General features: G+C 43.9%; 1 protein-coding gene across 2 annotated transcripts in view; it reads left to right on the top strand.

Moving 5' to 3' along the window:
- LTA4H (leukotriene A4 hydrolase) overlaps positions 1-15,843 on the top strand; it is a 40,525-nt gene extending 24,682 nt beyond the window's left edge. The window contains exons 12-19 of one of the 2 annotated variants that reach the window (XM_002711212.5): positions 659-803; positions 2,486-2,589; positions 3,475-3,545; positions 6,749-6,803; positions 10,642-10,737; positions 12,559-12,641; positions 13,308-13,412; positions 15,566-15,843. In XM_002711212.5, the coding sequence (XP_002711258.1) occupies positions 659-803; positions 2,486-2,589; positions 3,475-3,545; positions 6,749-6,803; positions 10,642-10,737; positions 12,559-12,641; positions 13,308-13,412; positions 15,566-15,683 (777 nt within the window). In that variant the 3' untranslated portion in view covers positions 15,684-15,843. The remainder of the gene's footprint in view (positions 1-658; positions 804-2,485; positions 2,590-3,474; positions 3,546-6,748; positions 6,804-10,641; positions 10,738-12,558; positions 12,642-13,307; positions 13,413-15,565) is intronic. The other variant, XM_008256915.4, reaches the window with a different exon arrangement.
- Positions 15,844-16,172: the final 329 nt, after the last annotated feature.

Raw genomic sequence — 16,172 nt, 5'->3', positions numbered from 1 at the left:
GTGGAAATTTGTTGGCAGTATCAGCATTTGACTTCAAGGTTGCTTTCCTCAAACAGAGTAATAAAACATTATATTTATTCATTTGAGAGGCAGAGAGCGAGCTCCCATCCACCAACCCACTTGCCAGATGCCTGCAATGGCTGGGGCTGGGCCAAGGCTGAAACCAGGAATTGGGAACTTACTACAGGTCTTTCACATGGGTGGCAGGAGCCCACCCACTTGAGTCATCACTGCTGCTCCCAGGGTGCACGTTAGAGGAAACTGAAGCCAGGAGCCAGGGCCGGGTCTTGTGCCAGGTGCTCCGAAATGGGACACAGATGTGCCAACTGGCATCTTAATCATCAGGCCAAATGCCCGCCCTGTGTCTTTGTCATTTTTTAAGTGCTTCCTGAAAGCCAAATTTGCTGACTAGGCATTGAATCATTTTCCTAGTCATTTTTATAAGAATAAAGCCTGTTATTAGACAAGAAGTATCAGGGAACATGACATAAATGGCCATTCTCTTAGTAGATTTTCGCAAGTTTATGCCAACATAGCCTACTATTTCCAGTCTCCGCGTTCGTGTGAGTTCTGGATTTCCCGAAAGGTACACCACTGCATGGCAGTACAGTGTAGCAGCCTTCACAGATGGGCTTCCGTCTTACTCCATGTCTTGCAGATAAAGACTTTTGGGGAGACACATCCTTTCACCAAGCTCGTGGTTGATCTGACAGATGTGGACCCTGATGTAGCGTATTCCTCGGTTCCCTATGAGAAGGGCTTTGCTTTACTCTTTCACCTTGAACAACTTCTTGGAGGACCAGGTAAGTAGATGGCCTTTTCCGATTTCTCTTTTTTGAGGGCAGTGTCAAAAAGTAAGGGAGAATTGTAAACTGTTAACTTTGCTTCATGTCATGCTTCCAGTTCCTTCTGTATGTAGCTGCTACGTCATCGTCTCACGTTGCTTTTCTACTTAAAATTGCAAAATGACCTGGAAATTCTAAATTATGCTGCTTGACTTTGAAAAAAGAGATCTCATTAGTAGTTTAAAAATTAAAATAATAGTATGGCCTCAATTGAAAAGTAGTACAAAAGTATAAGTGAGACAAGTGAGAGTCCCCAGTTCTCCACTCCCCAGGGATGACCACAAGTAGCAGTTTTTTCTTTTGAAGGGAAGCACTTCACAGCTTCTCTTTGGCATGTCCACAGTACCGGCACCACTGCTTCTGCATTGAGAGCCATTATGGGTGACATATTGGTCACTTGAACCAAGCGCTGCAGTACCACAACACTGATCTGATAAGCAGCTTGGCTGCAGAGCTATGCTGAGAAACTACACAATCACATAACTTTTATATGGGATATTGTTATACTTCTATTTTATTATTAATTATTGTTCATCTTTTACTATGCCTGATTTGTAGACTAAGCCTTATCATGAGTATGTATGTGTAGGAAAAAAAGAAGTCAGTGCAGTTGCAGTCCACAGCTTCAGGCATCCACTGCTGGTCCTGGAGCATGTACGTCCTTGTATCCAGGGGTCTTCTATACTAAGTATTTGCCATTATTGCTTAAATTTTTGTTTATTTGAGAAGCAGAAAGACACACAAAAGAGCTCCCATGCGCTGGCTGTCCAAATATCTGCAATGGCTGGGCCAGGCTGGGCCAGGCCTCCAAAGCTGGGTGTCAAGAACTCAATCCAGGCCTTCCATGTGGGTGACAACAGAGACCCAACTGTTTGAGCCATCACCTGCCACCTGCCCAGTATACAGTTGGCAGAAGCTAGGATCAGGGGTGAAACTAGAACTTGAGCTCAGGCATGACAATGTGGGACATAGGCTTCTTTTTTTTTTTTTTTTTAAGATTTATTTATTTATTTGAAGGGCAGAGTTACAGAGTATAGAGAGGTAGAGGCAGAGAGAGAGAGGGAGACTGGGAGGGAGGGTGAGAGAGGAGGGAGAGAAGAGAAGAGAGAGGGGAGAGAGAAAAAGAGAGAGAGAGAAAGAGAGAGATTGGTCTTCTATCCAATGGTTCACTCCCCAGATGGCCGTAATGGCTGGAGCTACACCAATCAGGAGCCAGGAACTTCTTCCTGTCTCATCTTCCTGCAGGGACCCAAGACTTGGGCCATCTTCTACTGCTTTCCCAGGCCTTAGCAGAGAGCTGGATTGGAAGTGGAGCAGCTGGGACTTAGGCTGGCACTGGTGATGGCTTTACCCGATACGCCACAACACCAGCCCCATGGGCTTCTTAACTCCTAGGTCGAATGCCTATTCCACTCTTGGGTTTGTTTTACTCAGTATTTCCCACCTACCCACAGTTCAGTGTCAGGACCTGTGAATCGCTCTCCGACTTTCTGTAACGTAATTGTGTTTCCCTGTATAGGTAGGCCGAGATTATGCCGCATGCCCCCGGTGACAGACATCCATGTGTTCTCCTTGCTGGTGGACTTGAAGGCCTCCCCTCCCCTACATCTGTCTTTCTGCTTTTGTTCTTTTGTTTGCAGAGGTTTTCCTAGGATTCTTAAAGGCCTATGTTGAAAAGTTTTCCTACAAGAGTATAACCACTGATGACTGGAAGGATTTCCTGTACTCCCACTTTAAAGATAAGGTTGGATTTTAAAGCTTTCTTATCTTTCATGCTCAAAGGTTCCTTATTTATACTATTTGTTAGGCTAATTTGAATTAGTAATAGTATTGGTTCAGGATTTTTTTTTTTTTTTTTTTTGACAGGCAGAGTGGACAGTGAGAGAGAGAGACAGAGAGAAAGGTCTTCCTTTGCCGTTGGTTCACCCTCCAATGGCCGCCGCGGCCGGCGCACTGTAGCCAGCGCACCACGCTGATCCGATGGCAGGAGCCAGGAGCCAGGTGCTTCTCCTGGTCTCCCATGGGGTGCAGGGCCCAAGCACCTGGGCCATCCTCCACTGCACTCCCTGGCCACAGCAGAGAGCTGGCCTGGAAGAGGGGCAACCGGGACAGAATCCGGCGCCCCGACCGGGACTAGAACCCGGTGTGCCGGCGCCGCTAGGCGGAGGATTAGCCTAGTGAGCCGCGGCGCTGGCCGGTTCAGGATTTTTTTTTAAGACTCACCTTGTACTACCTTTTTTCCTGTTAAAAATGTGATCTCAATAACATGAACTAATGTGTGGAATTTTTCTATTTCAGAAAGAGCCAAAAAGTTGTAGGGTTCCAAATCTTATTTTTTTCTGTGTACTTCATTTTTAACAGAAGACGACCCATGAATATAAATTTATTTTAGAAAATAGATTTAGCTGAGGTGATTTAATCATGTCACATTATATGATGTATATAGCAGAGCAGCTTATTATATCCAATAAGTGTACCAATTAAAATATTAAATAAAAGACTTAGAACTTATCTTGATGTGACAAAATAGACAAAATTATAGAATTGAGGACTTAAAAGTTTGTTTGGGATTTTTTTTTTTAACAGAAAAGATTATTCTGGAGCGAACTGGTTTTCTCACTGTTCACAGGTTGATATCCTCAATCAAGTGGACTGGAATGCCTGGCTCTACTCTCCGGGGCTGCCTCCTGCAAAACCCAAGTAAGTACTTCCTGCCTGTGCTTTCCTTCTCATTCTGCTCACTCTTAGAGCTCCTCAGAATGTCTGAGGGCTCTTATGCCTTCCGTAATCTCTACTGGTCAGTGGTGAGGGCAAAGGTCATAGGGATTTGGACCTTAGCCCTGAGACCAAAATAATAATATCCATGAATTACAAATTTAAATTAGTTTGATTTGTTGCAAATAATTGTTGAGTGTCTCCTTTTTGCACACTGATGCTAAAAGATGTAGGGAAGAAGCTGCTGGCCTTTCCTCCAAACTTCTGTAATAAGAAAGATAACATTTCATAATGGAAGTATCACGTTACAGCACAGTATCGCCCCCCTTCCCAGAGGAGGCAGCCTAGGTTTATTAGATGAAGTGACTTGCCCAAGGTGCAAAGCTAGTGAGTGTCAAGAGTTGAGAATGAAACCGCGCCAGGCTTAGCCCCAGCATACTGCCCTTCAGCTGAGCACTCTCCTGGAACTGGGGACCTGCACCCCGATCTTCCCTGAGTCTTGTGAGGGAGCTGCCTACTGCGTGTTCCGGCTTCTTGTTTGTTGCCTTTCCTTGGGCTCCCTGAAATTGCCTGCCAGCCACTCTGGCATGAAACAGCCCCATTCGATTGATATGCAGTATCTTTTGCAGGAGATAAGATAGATTAGTCACAGTGGTGTTTGTTAAAGCACTTTGAGCAGCAGGGCTGGGAAGGGTTTCATTGGAAAGTTACTGGGAGTTGTGAATATGGAGAGATGTGATCAGAGATCCCAATTAACCAGGCAGTCCTGGTGTCAGAGACTCTAGAAAGAAACTGGAGCACAGAAGCCAGTGGGCCGATGGCAATAGAACTGTGTCAGATTCTGCTTTGGAAGGAGGAAGGTGGCACAAATTAGCAATAAAGAGAAGGGTGAATAAGCCTTTGGCCCTTGCTTTGGAACTAAGGAAATCTGAATGAAAAGTGAGTTCTTCAAAGGTGTATCTTTGATGTCACACTGCAAGGGGATCCTTTTTGGACTTGGTTCATTTTATACCAAAGGGTGGAGGAGCCCTGAAATCATTCATGTGTCCAGGGATCCTGTAAAGAGACAACGTCTTAGAAATCCCCAAGGCACAGAAATACTTGGATCTCCTGCAGCACAGGCTGTTGGTGTCCATGTCGGCCTGGTTTGTACAGTGCTCCTATCGTCTGTATGCATTTAAATATGCTTCATGTCCGTCCATGTCTCCCCGTTCTCACCATCACCACTCAAGGTTAATCTGATATCATTGCTTCCTCCTAGAAGACTGCTAGAGTGTGCACTTGTGTCCGCTGCAGCCCCTCACAACCACTGTCCACAGTCACTCTAGAGGCCACTTTTGAAAATGAGCATGGAAGCCGGCACCGCAGCTCACTAGGCTAATCCTCCGCCTTGCGGCGCCGGCACAGCGGGTTCTAGTCCCGGTCGGGGTGCCGGATTCTGTCCCAGTTGTCCCTCTTCCAGGCCAGCTCTCTGCCGTGGCCAGGGAGTGCAGTGGAGGATGGCCCAAGTTCTTGGGCCCTGCACCCCATGGGAGACCAGGAAAAGCACCTGACTCCTGCCATCGGATCAGCGCGGTGCGCCGGTCACAGCACGCCGGCCACGGCGGCCATTGGAGGGTGAACCAATGGCAAAGGAAGACCTTTCTCTCTGTCTCTCTCTCTCTCACTGTCCACTCTGCCTGTCCAAAAAAAAAAAAGAAAATGAGCATGGAGTATGGCTTCATCCTCTTCCCAGAGCTGTCAGGCTAAGGCAGAACCTGTTAACTGAGACTTCAAGGCTGCTGACGGTCTAGCTCCCCTAGTTTCAGTCAGCCTGGCCATTTTGGGGACTCTCAAAAGAACAGAGCACCTGAACGTGCCGGTCCCTCCACCTGGAGTGTTCTCTGCCCGGCGAATCCCAAGCTCAGCTCAGGAACCATTTTCCCAGGGAAGCAGCGGGAAGCAGCTCTTGAGCTGTGTGACCAGGTCAGGTGTCCCACTCAAGAGCTTCTCGGTGCTGTGGTTTGCCTCTTCCTAGCAGTTTGCTTGATTATAACTTTACATTTATTTGTGAAGTTATGAACATGTTTCCCTTCGCTACACTGTAAGTACCTGGAGAGCAAGGTAGCAAGACTCATTTCAGGTTTTGCTCACTTTGCCTAGGGCCTCGCCCCAAGGTGGGGCTGTTTCCTTTCCCTGGGCTAGTTCCCAACTTGTTTTAGTTAGACCGAAGAGGAAGTTTCCGGATGCTAAGAAACAGGCCAGCCAAAGGTTTTCCACTGGCCTGCTGTCCTGAAAGAAATCAGTGCTAAGTAAGATGATTTCCAGCCTGAGCGGGTCAGGACCTCTGGCCTCTCTCCTTGAGGGCAAATACAGTGGCTTGCCTGCGGCCCCCAGTCAATGTCTTAAGAAGATTACCCTGCAGCTTCTTCAAAGAAGGTAGCTGCCTTAACCCCTTTGATAGCTCCAGTAAGGAACAAACAGGGAGTTCCAGTCACAACTCAAAACTTATTCAAGCCCCAAGGGCAGACACCTCTCCACTCTGTAATACAAACATTTCACAGCAAGCAAGCATGATTTATGGGCAAAGCAAGATGTTTTGCAAGAAGTGTACATGTTCTTTTTCATCATTGCAAAATGTGGGACTTATTTTCTAAGTCGAGAACACACAGATATTGGTGTAACCTGCTTTGTTTAATGATCACAGTGTGTATGTCCACTCTCTTTGGAAATGAAGGGAATGAAATCATCACACCGTGGCTTCAGGCTCTCTCGGGGGTCTGATGTGTAGAACAGTGTCTGTTCGGTAGCAGCGGGTGCGTAGAGCAACAGAAAGTGAGATCCAGGAGAGCGAGGACTTTGCATCCTGACAGTCGGGAGCTGTTCCTGCACACAGTAAGGACCAGTTGTGTCCGACTGACTCCGGCTGCTTTAACTCGTCCCACGTGTACTCCTGCAAGTCTTTTGCCTTCTGTCTGAGGATAGTCAGTGTCTCATTAACGTGGTGTCGGTGTGGATTTGTACCTCCTTAGATGAGGCTAGTAACATGTAAGTCTGGTGAGGATTTTCAATTTTCACCACTTCTGAGTTCTTAGCTTTCTTTAAAAGCAACTTGGAAATGTTAAGTGTGTCCTGAAACTTCAAAAGTGCATTTATGCAAACGCATGTGCCTTTTTATAAAGCAATCTTTAATGTTTTCATCTTTGCAGCTATGACATGACTCTGACAAATGCTTGTATTGCCCTAAGTCAAAGATGGATTACAGTGAGTAGTAATACAACTTTGGCCTGCTCTGTGAATTGTACAAATAATTCTCTTCTTTTGGAGGGAGGCTGGGGATGGGTGCTATCACGCATGTGGAAAGGCTGTTTCAAAATCATGTTTCTCCAAAGTGATATTGTGTCCTGAGTGAATAAAATTAAGGTCTGTGGAGGAAAAAAAATGTTGGCAGCATTTGTTAAGATTTTTCTTGCTGCTTTTCAATTCATAAAAAAGTCTGCAAAAGTATTTTCATCTTACCTTTCTTTTCCTCCTAAATCACTTCTAACATATTTCAAAAATAGCAATTACTCATACCAGGTGAATCTAAACTGGTCTTGGGTGGCCACTAATGACAGCTGTTTGTGATGGGAGGAATTCAGGCATTTCTGCTGTCGGTAGCTTTGTCCCCTCCTGCAAAACTTCTTAAGGACGAGCCTTTTGTGTAGACACCAAAACATAACCCTTAGAGGAACTGGAGTGAGGGAATCCCTTAGTGGAAAACAACAGAGAATTTAGGAGTAATTTTATCTCTATTGTCTTAACACATTTAGATGTCCCCTTTTGAATCGGGCTTCAAGTGTTCGTCAGGCTCTCAACACCAGGTCCATGGCGGTCCATGGCGGTCCATGGCGGTCTGTGTCGCAAGGGGAATGGGAGTGTTGGTTAACCTGAGGAGTGTGTTTTCAGGGGAGCGCATTTACGAATGCTTTCATGGTATCTGTTTACTTCCCTGTTTCTCCCACTGGACTCTGAGTTGTGTGAGAGCCCAAGTTGTTTTTATGCATCTCTGTATTCCCAAGGCCATCCACACGTATTCGCTGTTGGATGCATACACAAATTAGTATTGGGAAAACACAGTGGACGATAAAGTAACTCCCTGTCTGGGCAGATCTTGATCATCCGGCTAAGGAATTTAGCAATCTGTAGGCAGCAGTGGTTACTTAAATGTTTTGAATTGCAAATGCAATGACCAGAGTTATGTATCGGGACCATTGATCGGGGGTGTATAGTGTACAGGGCCAATCAAAATGGAAAAGTTAGCGTTAGTAAGGAGGCCAGCTAAGAGGGTGCCAAAAGGAGTTCAGGTAAGAAGATGTGCAGGCTTGGAATTAGAACAGTGTAGAAGGAAACAGTAATAGATTTGAAAGAGATTTTTGAGATTTAATCTTATCACTAATTAAGAACTTGAAAACTGATTAAACGTAGAGAATAAGGAAGGGTAGTGGAAAGCCCCGGGTACTAAGTGAACACACTCAGAGCCAGAAGGAAGAAGGCAAACCAGTCAGGGCAAAGGCAAATCAGGAAAATGGAGCCAGAAACCAAAGGAAAAGATCCTCTGATTGAGATTAAAACCATCAACATCATTTTGGAGACTCTGTTAGCATCATAACGAAGGTGGAGCATTATTAACCATTCCGACTTAAGGTTAAAATTTTGTTTTATTCTTTTGGAAGGAAGGAAATGATAAAATCTGAGTAGCCACATCTCAGAAGACAGGCTGTGCACATGTGCACCTCTGCTGTCCACTCTGTGCCTGGAGTAGTTCAAGTTCTGACTGGAGGAGTATTTAATTAGGTGCTCTTTCTAAATAATTTAGGGAGACTTGATTATATGTATCCAAGAAGAAAATCTGGTACACATCTTGCTACAGTTAATACTTTGCTCTTCTTACCTGTATCTTGAACTTTGTTTTGTGTGGTTCACAAACCTGTCATGGGGAAATGGGATTTCTTAACAACAGGTGTGTTAGAATCCTGTTTTAATTTGAAAAATGTAAGGGGCAAAGATTTGGTGCAGTAGTTAAGACACCTCTTGGAATGCCCACATCCCATCATCAGAGTACCTGTTCATGTCCCAGATCTGCTCCCAGTTCTGGGTTCCTGTAAATGTGCATCCTGGCAGGCAGCAGTGATGGCTTAAGTCATTGGCTTCCTACTACCCACCTACACTGAGTTCTGAGCTCCCAGTTTTGGCGTGGTCAATTCCTGAATGTTGTGGGCATTTGGGAAGTAAACCAGGAGACAGGAATGCATTCTCTCTCTGTCAAATAAAACAAAATAATTTTTTAAATTAAAAAGAAAAGTGTATTCCAGCTTGCCTGGTAAAGTTGCTACTGAATTGTGCTCATTTGGTCCTTTTGGCCCAGCAGGTAGGGTGGATAATCATAAATAGTGCAGTGTCCATAGGAGCCTGCAGTGTTGGGAACCAATGGAGAACATTGTAGTCAGAAGAGTATGCTGCTTATGTGCTCCGCTTTCCAGCTGTTATTCATAAATATAAAATGAATACAGAAAATACATATATATGAAATATTTATAAGGCATAAAAATCAACAGTAAAACAGCATCTGGGTACCCTGCCCCAGCGTAAGCAGTAAAACCTTACCCTGCTCCCACAAGAGCACCCTTCCCCAGCTCATCCACCTCCCTGCCCACCTTGCCTCCCCACCCAGATAACCACTCTCCTGAATTTTGGATTATTAGTCTCTTGCTTTTAGTGTTGTTACCATCTATCAATAGATCCCTCATTAATGTACAGATTTGCATGTCTTTGAGCAGAGAATGCAAGAGAATCTTTCTCCACTAATTCAGGTTTTCCAAATGATACTGAAGATGTATCTCCTTTTCTCGTGTTCCCTTTCTGCCAAGATTATAAGCTTTTTGAAGATGAGGCTTTTGCAAGATTTTTCCCTTGCAAAAATGTAAGTTCTGATATTAAGGAAAGTTCTAAAGAGGGAGGAAGAGGCAAGACAAGTGCCTACTTAAAAGGAGTGGAAACTTGTGCATTGTATTTTCTGAAAGGACATACAGGAACTATTTTTTTTTTTATTATTTGACAGGTAGAGTTACAGTGAAAGAGACAGACAGAGAGAAAGGTCTTCCTTCCATTGGTTCACTCCCCAAATGGCTGCTACGGCCAGCGCTGCACCAATCTGAAGCCAGGAGCCAGGTGCTTCCTCCTGGTCTCCCATGTGGGTGCAGGGGTCCAGGCACTTGGGCCATCCTCCACTGCACTCCTGGGCCACAGCAGAGAGCTGGACTAAAAGAGGAGCAACTGGGATTAGAACCGGCGCCCATATGGGATGCCGGCGCCACAGGCAGAGGATTAACCAAGTGAGCCACGGCACCAGCCCCAGGAACTATTATTTGTTATTGAGGGGTAGGACTTGGCAGTAGGCCACAAAAGCGAAGAATTTTTCATTCTGTCCTTTCAGTCTTTTGTAACACTAGCATATGCTTCTTTCAAAATTTAAAAAGGAAATCTAGTTTATAAGAATTTAAAACTACTTTTAAAAGATTTTAAAAGACTTCTTTTGATAACCTTTATATGATATTCCTTAATCATATCCTCAGAGGCTTTTGGCAGTGAATCTTCAGTTGAAAAATACAGACCCATTTCTCTTCTTCTTAGATGATTTATTTGCAGGATTAAGTGGGGGCAAATAGAATGTGTGGGGATGGAGGAGACCGATTTGTGGCTTTATCAATTCCCCAGTGCGACATAATAAATAGGCAACCTGGTCCTTCACCCATGTGTTTTAACTGATCTGGAAATCAGTTGACACCCTTTCTGTAATGTTTATTTGCTTTGGAAATATCTATGCCCTGAGTGGTACAAAGAATGTCAAAAGTTCCCTCCACTCCTACTGTTTTGTTAAGTAATGGAGACCTTAGGGCCAAGTCATCATCTCAGGACTCACGTAGCTCAGGCTTAAATTCCTTTTGCCTAATCTTTGTACACCCATGTATTTGCCTTTTTCTTAATGTTATGCCAGAGAAAGTGGTAAATAGTGTCGAACAGTACACAGGCGGAAGTCACCAGTGACATTTCTTTGTTTTAGGCCAAAGAAGAGGATTTAAATGCATTCAGCGCCGCAGACCTGAAAGATCTCTCCTCTCATCAGCTGAACGAGTTTCTGGCGCAGCTGCTGCAGAGAGTAAGCACACCCAGAGCCTTAGGAAGGAAAATGGACGGAGGGGCGTGGCGTTTGTGTTGTCTCCATCTTAGGAAAAAAATATGAACGAGGAAACGAATGGAGAAAATCATCTATAAAATGCAGTCAGTGACTGAACAACACACTTCCTGAATGCCTGTCGTGCAGATAAAAATGCGTAGGAAAGGATACACCCCGTCTTCAAAATGCTTACAGTCTAGCAGGAAGGGGAACAAGGGTGACAGTTAGCAAAAGGAGATATGTCTCAGGTATCATTTGGAAATCCCGAATTAGTGGAGAAAGATCCTCTCGCACCCGGAGCCAGCCAGGAAGGCGTCCTGGAGCCGTGGAGCAGAGCAGAGCCGGCAGGGAGCAGCCTCCGTGGCTGGAACACGCCCAGTGGTGCCGAGGCACTGCGGAGGGGGCAGCTTTGGGGGCCGTGCGTCTTGAATGCTAGGCTGAGAATTCTAGATTTTCTTCCGGTCAGTAGGAAAGGATTTTAAAAACACACGAGCAGAGCCACTTGGTGAAGGGATGGATCCTGAAAGCTAAGCCACCGGGTGGCGTGAAGTCGGCCTCGTGGTGAAGCTGACTGGGAGACTCGCAGGAGGACGGGAGGGAGCTGCGGGATCAGGAAGCCAGAGGGCCCACGTGAGGAGAGCAGAGCGGGCTGTGGCAGGCTGGCTGGCCTTGGGGGTTAACAGGAAGGAGTCCCGGCAGCTTTTAAGGTTTAAAATCCAGGTAACTGTGAGAACATATGGCACGGAAAGGAGCTGCTGCATTTACGTATGACATCGAAGAGGACTCTGGTCTGAGGCCCCGGGGAGCAGTGGAGATGACAGGGAACAGAGTTTTCGGTGGAATTGATGCAAGCATGGGGGATCAAATTTTGAGACAACCATCAGATCAAGAATCGATGTTAGGGGCGTGAGGTCATCCTGGGCTCACAGATGTCTGTGGCACTGCTGTGTAGCCTAGGACCACAGAGAAATCTTGGAGGGAGGGCTCAGGAAAGTCAGGGAGCTTCAGCGCTGACCTTAACCAGTTGGCCTGCCAGGGTGGACTTGGACTTGAGTGTGTCCGTAAGGGGACTGATAGACCAGATGATTTGGAGTTGGCCTAGCAGTGAGAGAGCAGAGATGGTGAGTGAGGGTCGTGTATGACGTAAGGCAGCCGTGGCCTTGGGAGAGTTACCATCTGCCTCTTGGCACCTCCGCCAAACTCTTCTTTGTCTCCTCCACCCACATCCCTTGTGTGTGGGTTAAGGTGGGCATAAGATGTTTATGAACCCCTGAAATTGTAGGAAAAAGTTTGCATTTATGTGGTAAATGTACCCCCACTTTCCACCAAGGACAGGGTCCATGTTATTCACCAGGTGCTAAAAGATCATTTGTTTATATACGTATAGAAGTTGAAAAACTGCTATTATGTGGGCATAGAGATTCCAGAGGAAATGGACAAAGTTGGGGGGGACTCAGTAACGAAAGAATTAAGGAAGTAATGGAATAAATTTCAGATGTATAAAGGAGTAGGGAAGAACTTGAAAAGGGTATGAAAGGTCATATTTACAAATATTAAAAAGTCTAGGGAGAGTAATTCGTCTTTAGATCTCTGAAGCACTGCACAAAATCAATCATGCCTCTGCTCCCAGTAAAAATCCTTACTCAGAGTAAGTTTGCACAACATTTACATTTTTAGTGTGCATTGGTATCTTTTCTCTAACTGATTTCTATATTATCAAATATATAGGAATTTCTCTCCAGCTCCTTTCTTCCAAGGAATCCTGTTGAAATGATACGTCATGCTTCTTTATTTTGCTCTTAGGCACCTCTTCCATTGGGGCACATAAAGCGAATGCAAGAGGTGTACAACTTCAATGCCATTAACAATTCTGAAATACGATTCAGGTACATCATTTTAACTTGTCTCTGTGGAAGAAAGTAGAAAAGAGTTTGAAAGGTGGAGAAAGGGAAAGCAAAGTGTGAGACACCCACGGGTCCTGAGCAGTCTCTGGCAAGTGCCCTGCATCTCTGTCAATATTTGTGGTGGTATTTAAGAAGTAGTTGCAATATCTGTAAGATGATACCATTAGCCTTTTTTTGTTTGACTTTATATTACTCTTATCTTGCCTTTAAAAAAAAACCATTAGAATGAAAGATTCAGTGGTAAACAGGCTTTTTTCCCTAACCAGCCAAACTGACTCTGAAATAGGATTCATTAGAAATCTTTGACTCTGTTATGTATTACCTCCCTTAATTCAGTTTGTAGTGTGAGGCTTAAACCAGTTTAATTCCTCCAGAAATTAATTGTATAAGGTACATGAGCACCTGCACAATCCAAACTTCTTAAAACTTACCATCTTTTGAAAGAACCAACTCTTCTCCCTTCTCTTCTCCAGTTATTAAATTGTATGCATAGGATTTGAGATTCTCAGAATAAAGATAGTATCGAGTGGTGCGCACTGTAACTGTAATGGGATTGTGCTCATTACAGAAGTGATATTTCGGACGAATGTGCCATTTTCTGTTCCTTCTCACCATCTTCCCCACGTCCCCTAAAAATCCTCCTTTCAGATGGTTACGGCTCTGCATTCAATCGAAGTGGGAGGAAGCAGTTCCTTTGGCTCTAAAAATGGCGACTGAACAAGGAAGAATGAAGTTTACACGACCTTTATTCAAGTAGGAACCAAATCAAACTCTATTTTGAATTTGCATAAGGAACAGGCAGGAAAATCTTAAATGTTTTTGTTATTGTTAAAATGCCTGGTAAAATGTATCAAGAGTTTTTTTCAAATTTTTAGACATTCATAGATACATGTTAGAATAGGAACTCATACTTTTATATATTTAAAGTTTGAGATAACTTCATTAGCTCTTTCAGCAGCATTTTATATGGATTACCTGTATGGGCCAAGTGGAGTTAGACACAGATGAGAAGGAGGTAAGTCAGACAGTCTTAGATACACGGGAGGATTTTTTTTCTTGAATCAAGTAGAACTTAATCTGTAAGCAGGAATGGAGAAGTAAAAGAATCTGAAATTAAATTCAAGGAGAAATGAGCAGATAAAGCAAAGTCTTTTGATTCAAATGTTGCCAAGTAAGTTCCTTGACAGATAATAGAAGGGGAGAAGTCACCTGTAGGCACAAGGTACAGCTGAAGAACATTGCAATGAAATTCTGTGACAGTGTGCTTCGTCTGAATTCCAAAAAAAATATAATCAAGACATAAATATTTATGATGAATCTGTTTGCTTTTTCTTCACTAGTATAATCCAAATTTTTTTGTATGGCCACAAAATTAATTTTTAAGTAAAATATTTTCATTATATCTTAACATTATTTCAACATTTTAAACCCATAGTTTTAGACTGAATAACATATACTTAAATAGATTTTAAGGGGGCCGGCGCCATGGCACAGCAAGCTAAGCCGCTGGCTGCAGTGTTGGCAACCCCTATGGATGCTGGTTCGAATCCACTCTGCCTCTCTTTTTCTCTCTGTAACTCTGCCTTTCAAATAAATAAAATAAAAAAGAAATCAGTTTTAAACAAGAATATATACTTTGTGGGAAAATTAAGTATTTCTTAGATTTATAAGTAGTGGTTGTATTGATAATGAGCGCTCCCACATTTTGTACGGTGAGCCCTTTGTATTTAATGTGACATTATTATTTCACTATGGTATTTTTACTCATGATTTAATTGAAGTGTTCAGGATGTCTTTTTATGAATTTAGTATTGCTGTGTTCTCAAGATCTTAATTTAAAAATACACTTTAAAAAGTAATTTTTTAAACTTTTTTTTTTTTAAGATTTATTTTACTTATTTGAAAGAGTTACAGAGAGACAAAGGGAGAAATAGAAACAGAGAGGGATATTCCATCCTCTAGTTCACTCCCCAGATGGCCAGGACTGGGCCAGTCTGAAGCCAGGAGCTTCACCTGAGTCTCCCACTTGGGTGCAGGGACCCAAGGACTTGGGCCGTCTCCTGCTGCTTTCCCAGGCCATAGCAGAGAGCTGGATCAGAAGTGGAACTGCCTGGACTCGAACCAGAGCTTGTATGCGATGCCAGCGTTGCAGGCAGTGGCTTAACCCATTATGCCACAATGCTGGCCCCCAAAAGTAATCTTTTAAAAAGGCAGCCTTAAGAGAGACACTCTCATGCAGAGCTGAGATGTAGCTTACAGGTGAGAGGACACTGATCAAATAATAAAATACTTCTGCCGTGCTGCGTAGTAAACAGCTACCGGCCTGGCCTTCTGGCCCTTCTCTGTAACAGCCCCTGCCCCCCAACAGTACTGTATCTGTGGCATTGAAGGAGGCCTCAGCAGAGCCATAGCCTCTGGCCGGCTGAAACTAGTGTCTTATTTGGGTGATCTTTGGCTACCACTCCTGCTGTCATCCTTTCTTTTGGTTTTTAATGGCAATTTAATTTTTTTTCAATTGCTAGATAATAATTGTGCATGAGCACCTCTTCCTGGGGTGCAGAGTGACGTTTCGGTACATGATTATAGTGTATAACGAACAACTTGGGCTCTTTAGGTTATCCATGCTCTCAAATACCATTTCTTTGTGATGAGAACATTCCAGATCCACTCTTCTAGCCCTTTTGAATTCTGCGTTACAACATCGTGGCCAGTCTCCCTCTCCGTGTGCCAAGTCCCAGAGCTTAGTCCTGCTCTGTGACTCGCTGCCTTTAATTTAACCTCGGGCACTGACTTAGATTCTTGTTCTCCCTGCCTCCTTTTCCTGCTCTTCTTTGACCTCCTCCTCCTCCCCTACTTCTCCTCCACCTCTTTTCTCTTTCCCCTTTCTTTCTCTTCTGTTTTTGCAGGGATCTTGCTGCCTTCGACAAATCCCACGATCAAGCTGTCCGTACCTACCAGGAGCACAGAGCAAGTATGCACCCAGTGACTGCCATGCTGGTGGGGAAAGATTTAAAAGTGGATTAAGGACCTGCCCATTGCTGATGGCAGAGATTGCTCTTTTTAAGATTGAAGTCATAAAGGAATCTATTACTTCCGCACACACTGTAATCAAAAATGTCTTTTTAGGTTTGGCTTTTTATTGTTTGTCCATGAATTTACTAAAATAAAGCTGAATTACCTTTTTTTATGGTGGCATGTTCTTTATAGATTTTGGCGAAGCTTAATCTTTTGATTTAGTAAATTTTAAATTAGCTTCATATTAGTTTTCTCCTAGTATAATCACACGATATGTCAATATTTACATGCTATTTAAGTTCTTTCATTTGAATCTGCTGCAAATCAAAATTCAACATGATGAGGGTTTTGCTTTAAAAAAAAAAAAATAGAAACACACAAACAGAGCTCGCATCTGCTGGTTCACTCCCCAGAGGCCTGCAATGGCTTTGGCTGGTCTAAGATTGTTGAGAATTCAGTTCACATCTCCCATGTGGGTGGCAGGAACCCAACTACCCG

The sequence above is a fragment of the Oryctolagus cuniculus genome, chromosome 11 (genome assembly GCF_964237555.1).
Source record: "Oryctolagus cuniculus chromosome 11, mOryCun1.1, whole genome shotgun sequence".
In the NCBI taxonomy this organism is placed as follows: domain Eukaryota; kingdom Metazoa; phylum Chordata; class Mammalia; order Lagomorpha; family Leporidae; genus Oryctolagus; species Oryctolagus cuniculus.
Note: the sequence above shows the minus strand (reverse complement) of the source record. Positions and strands in the feature narration are given on the sequence as shown.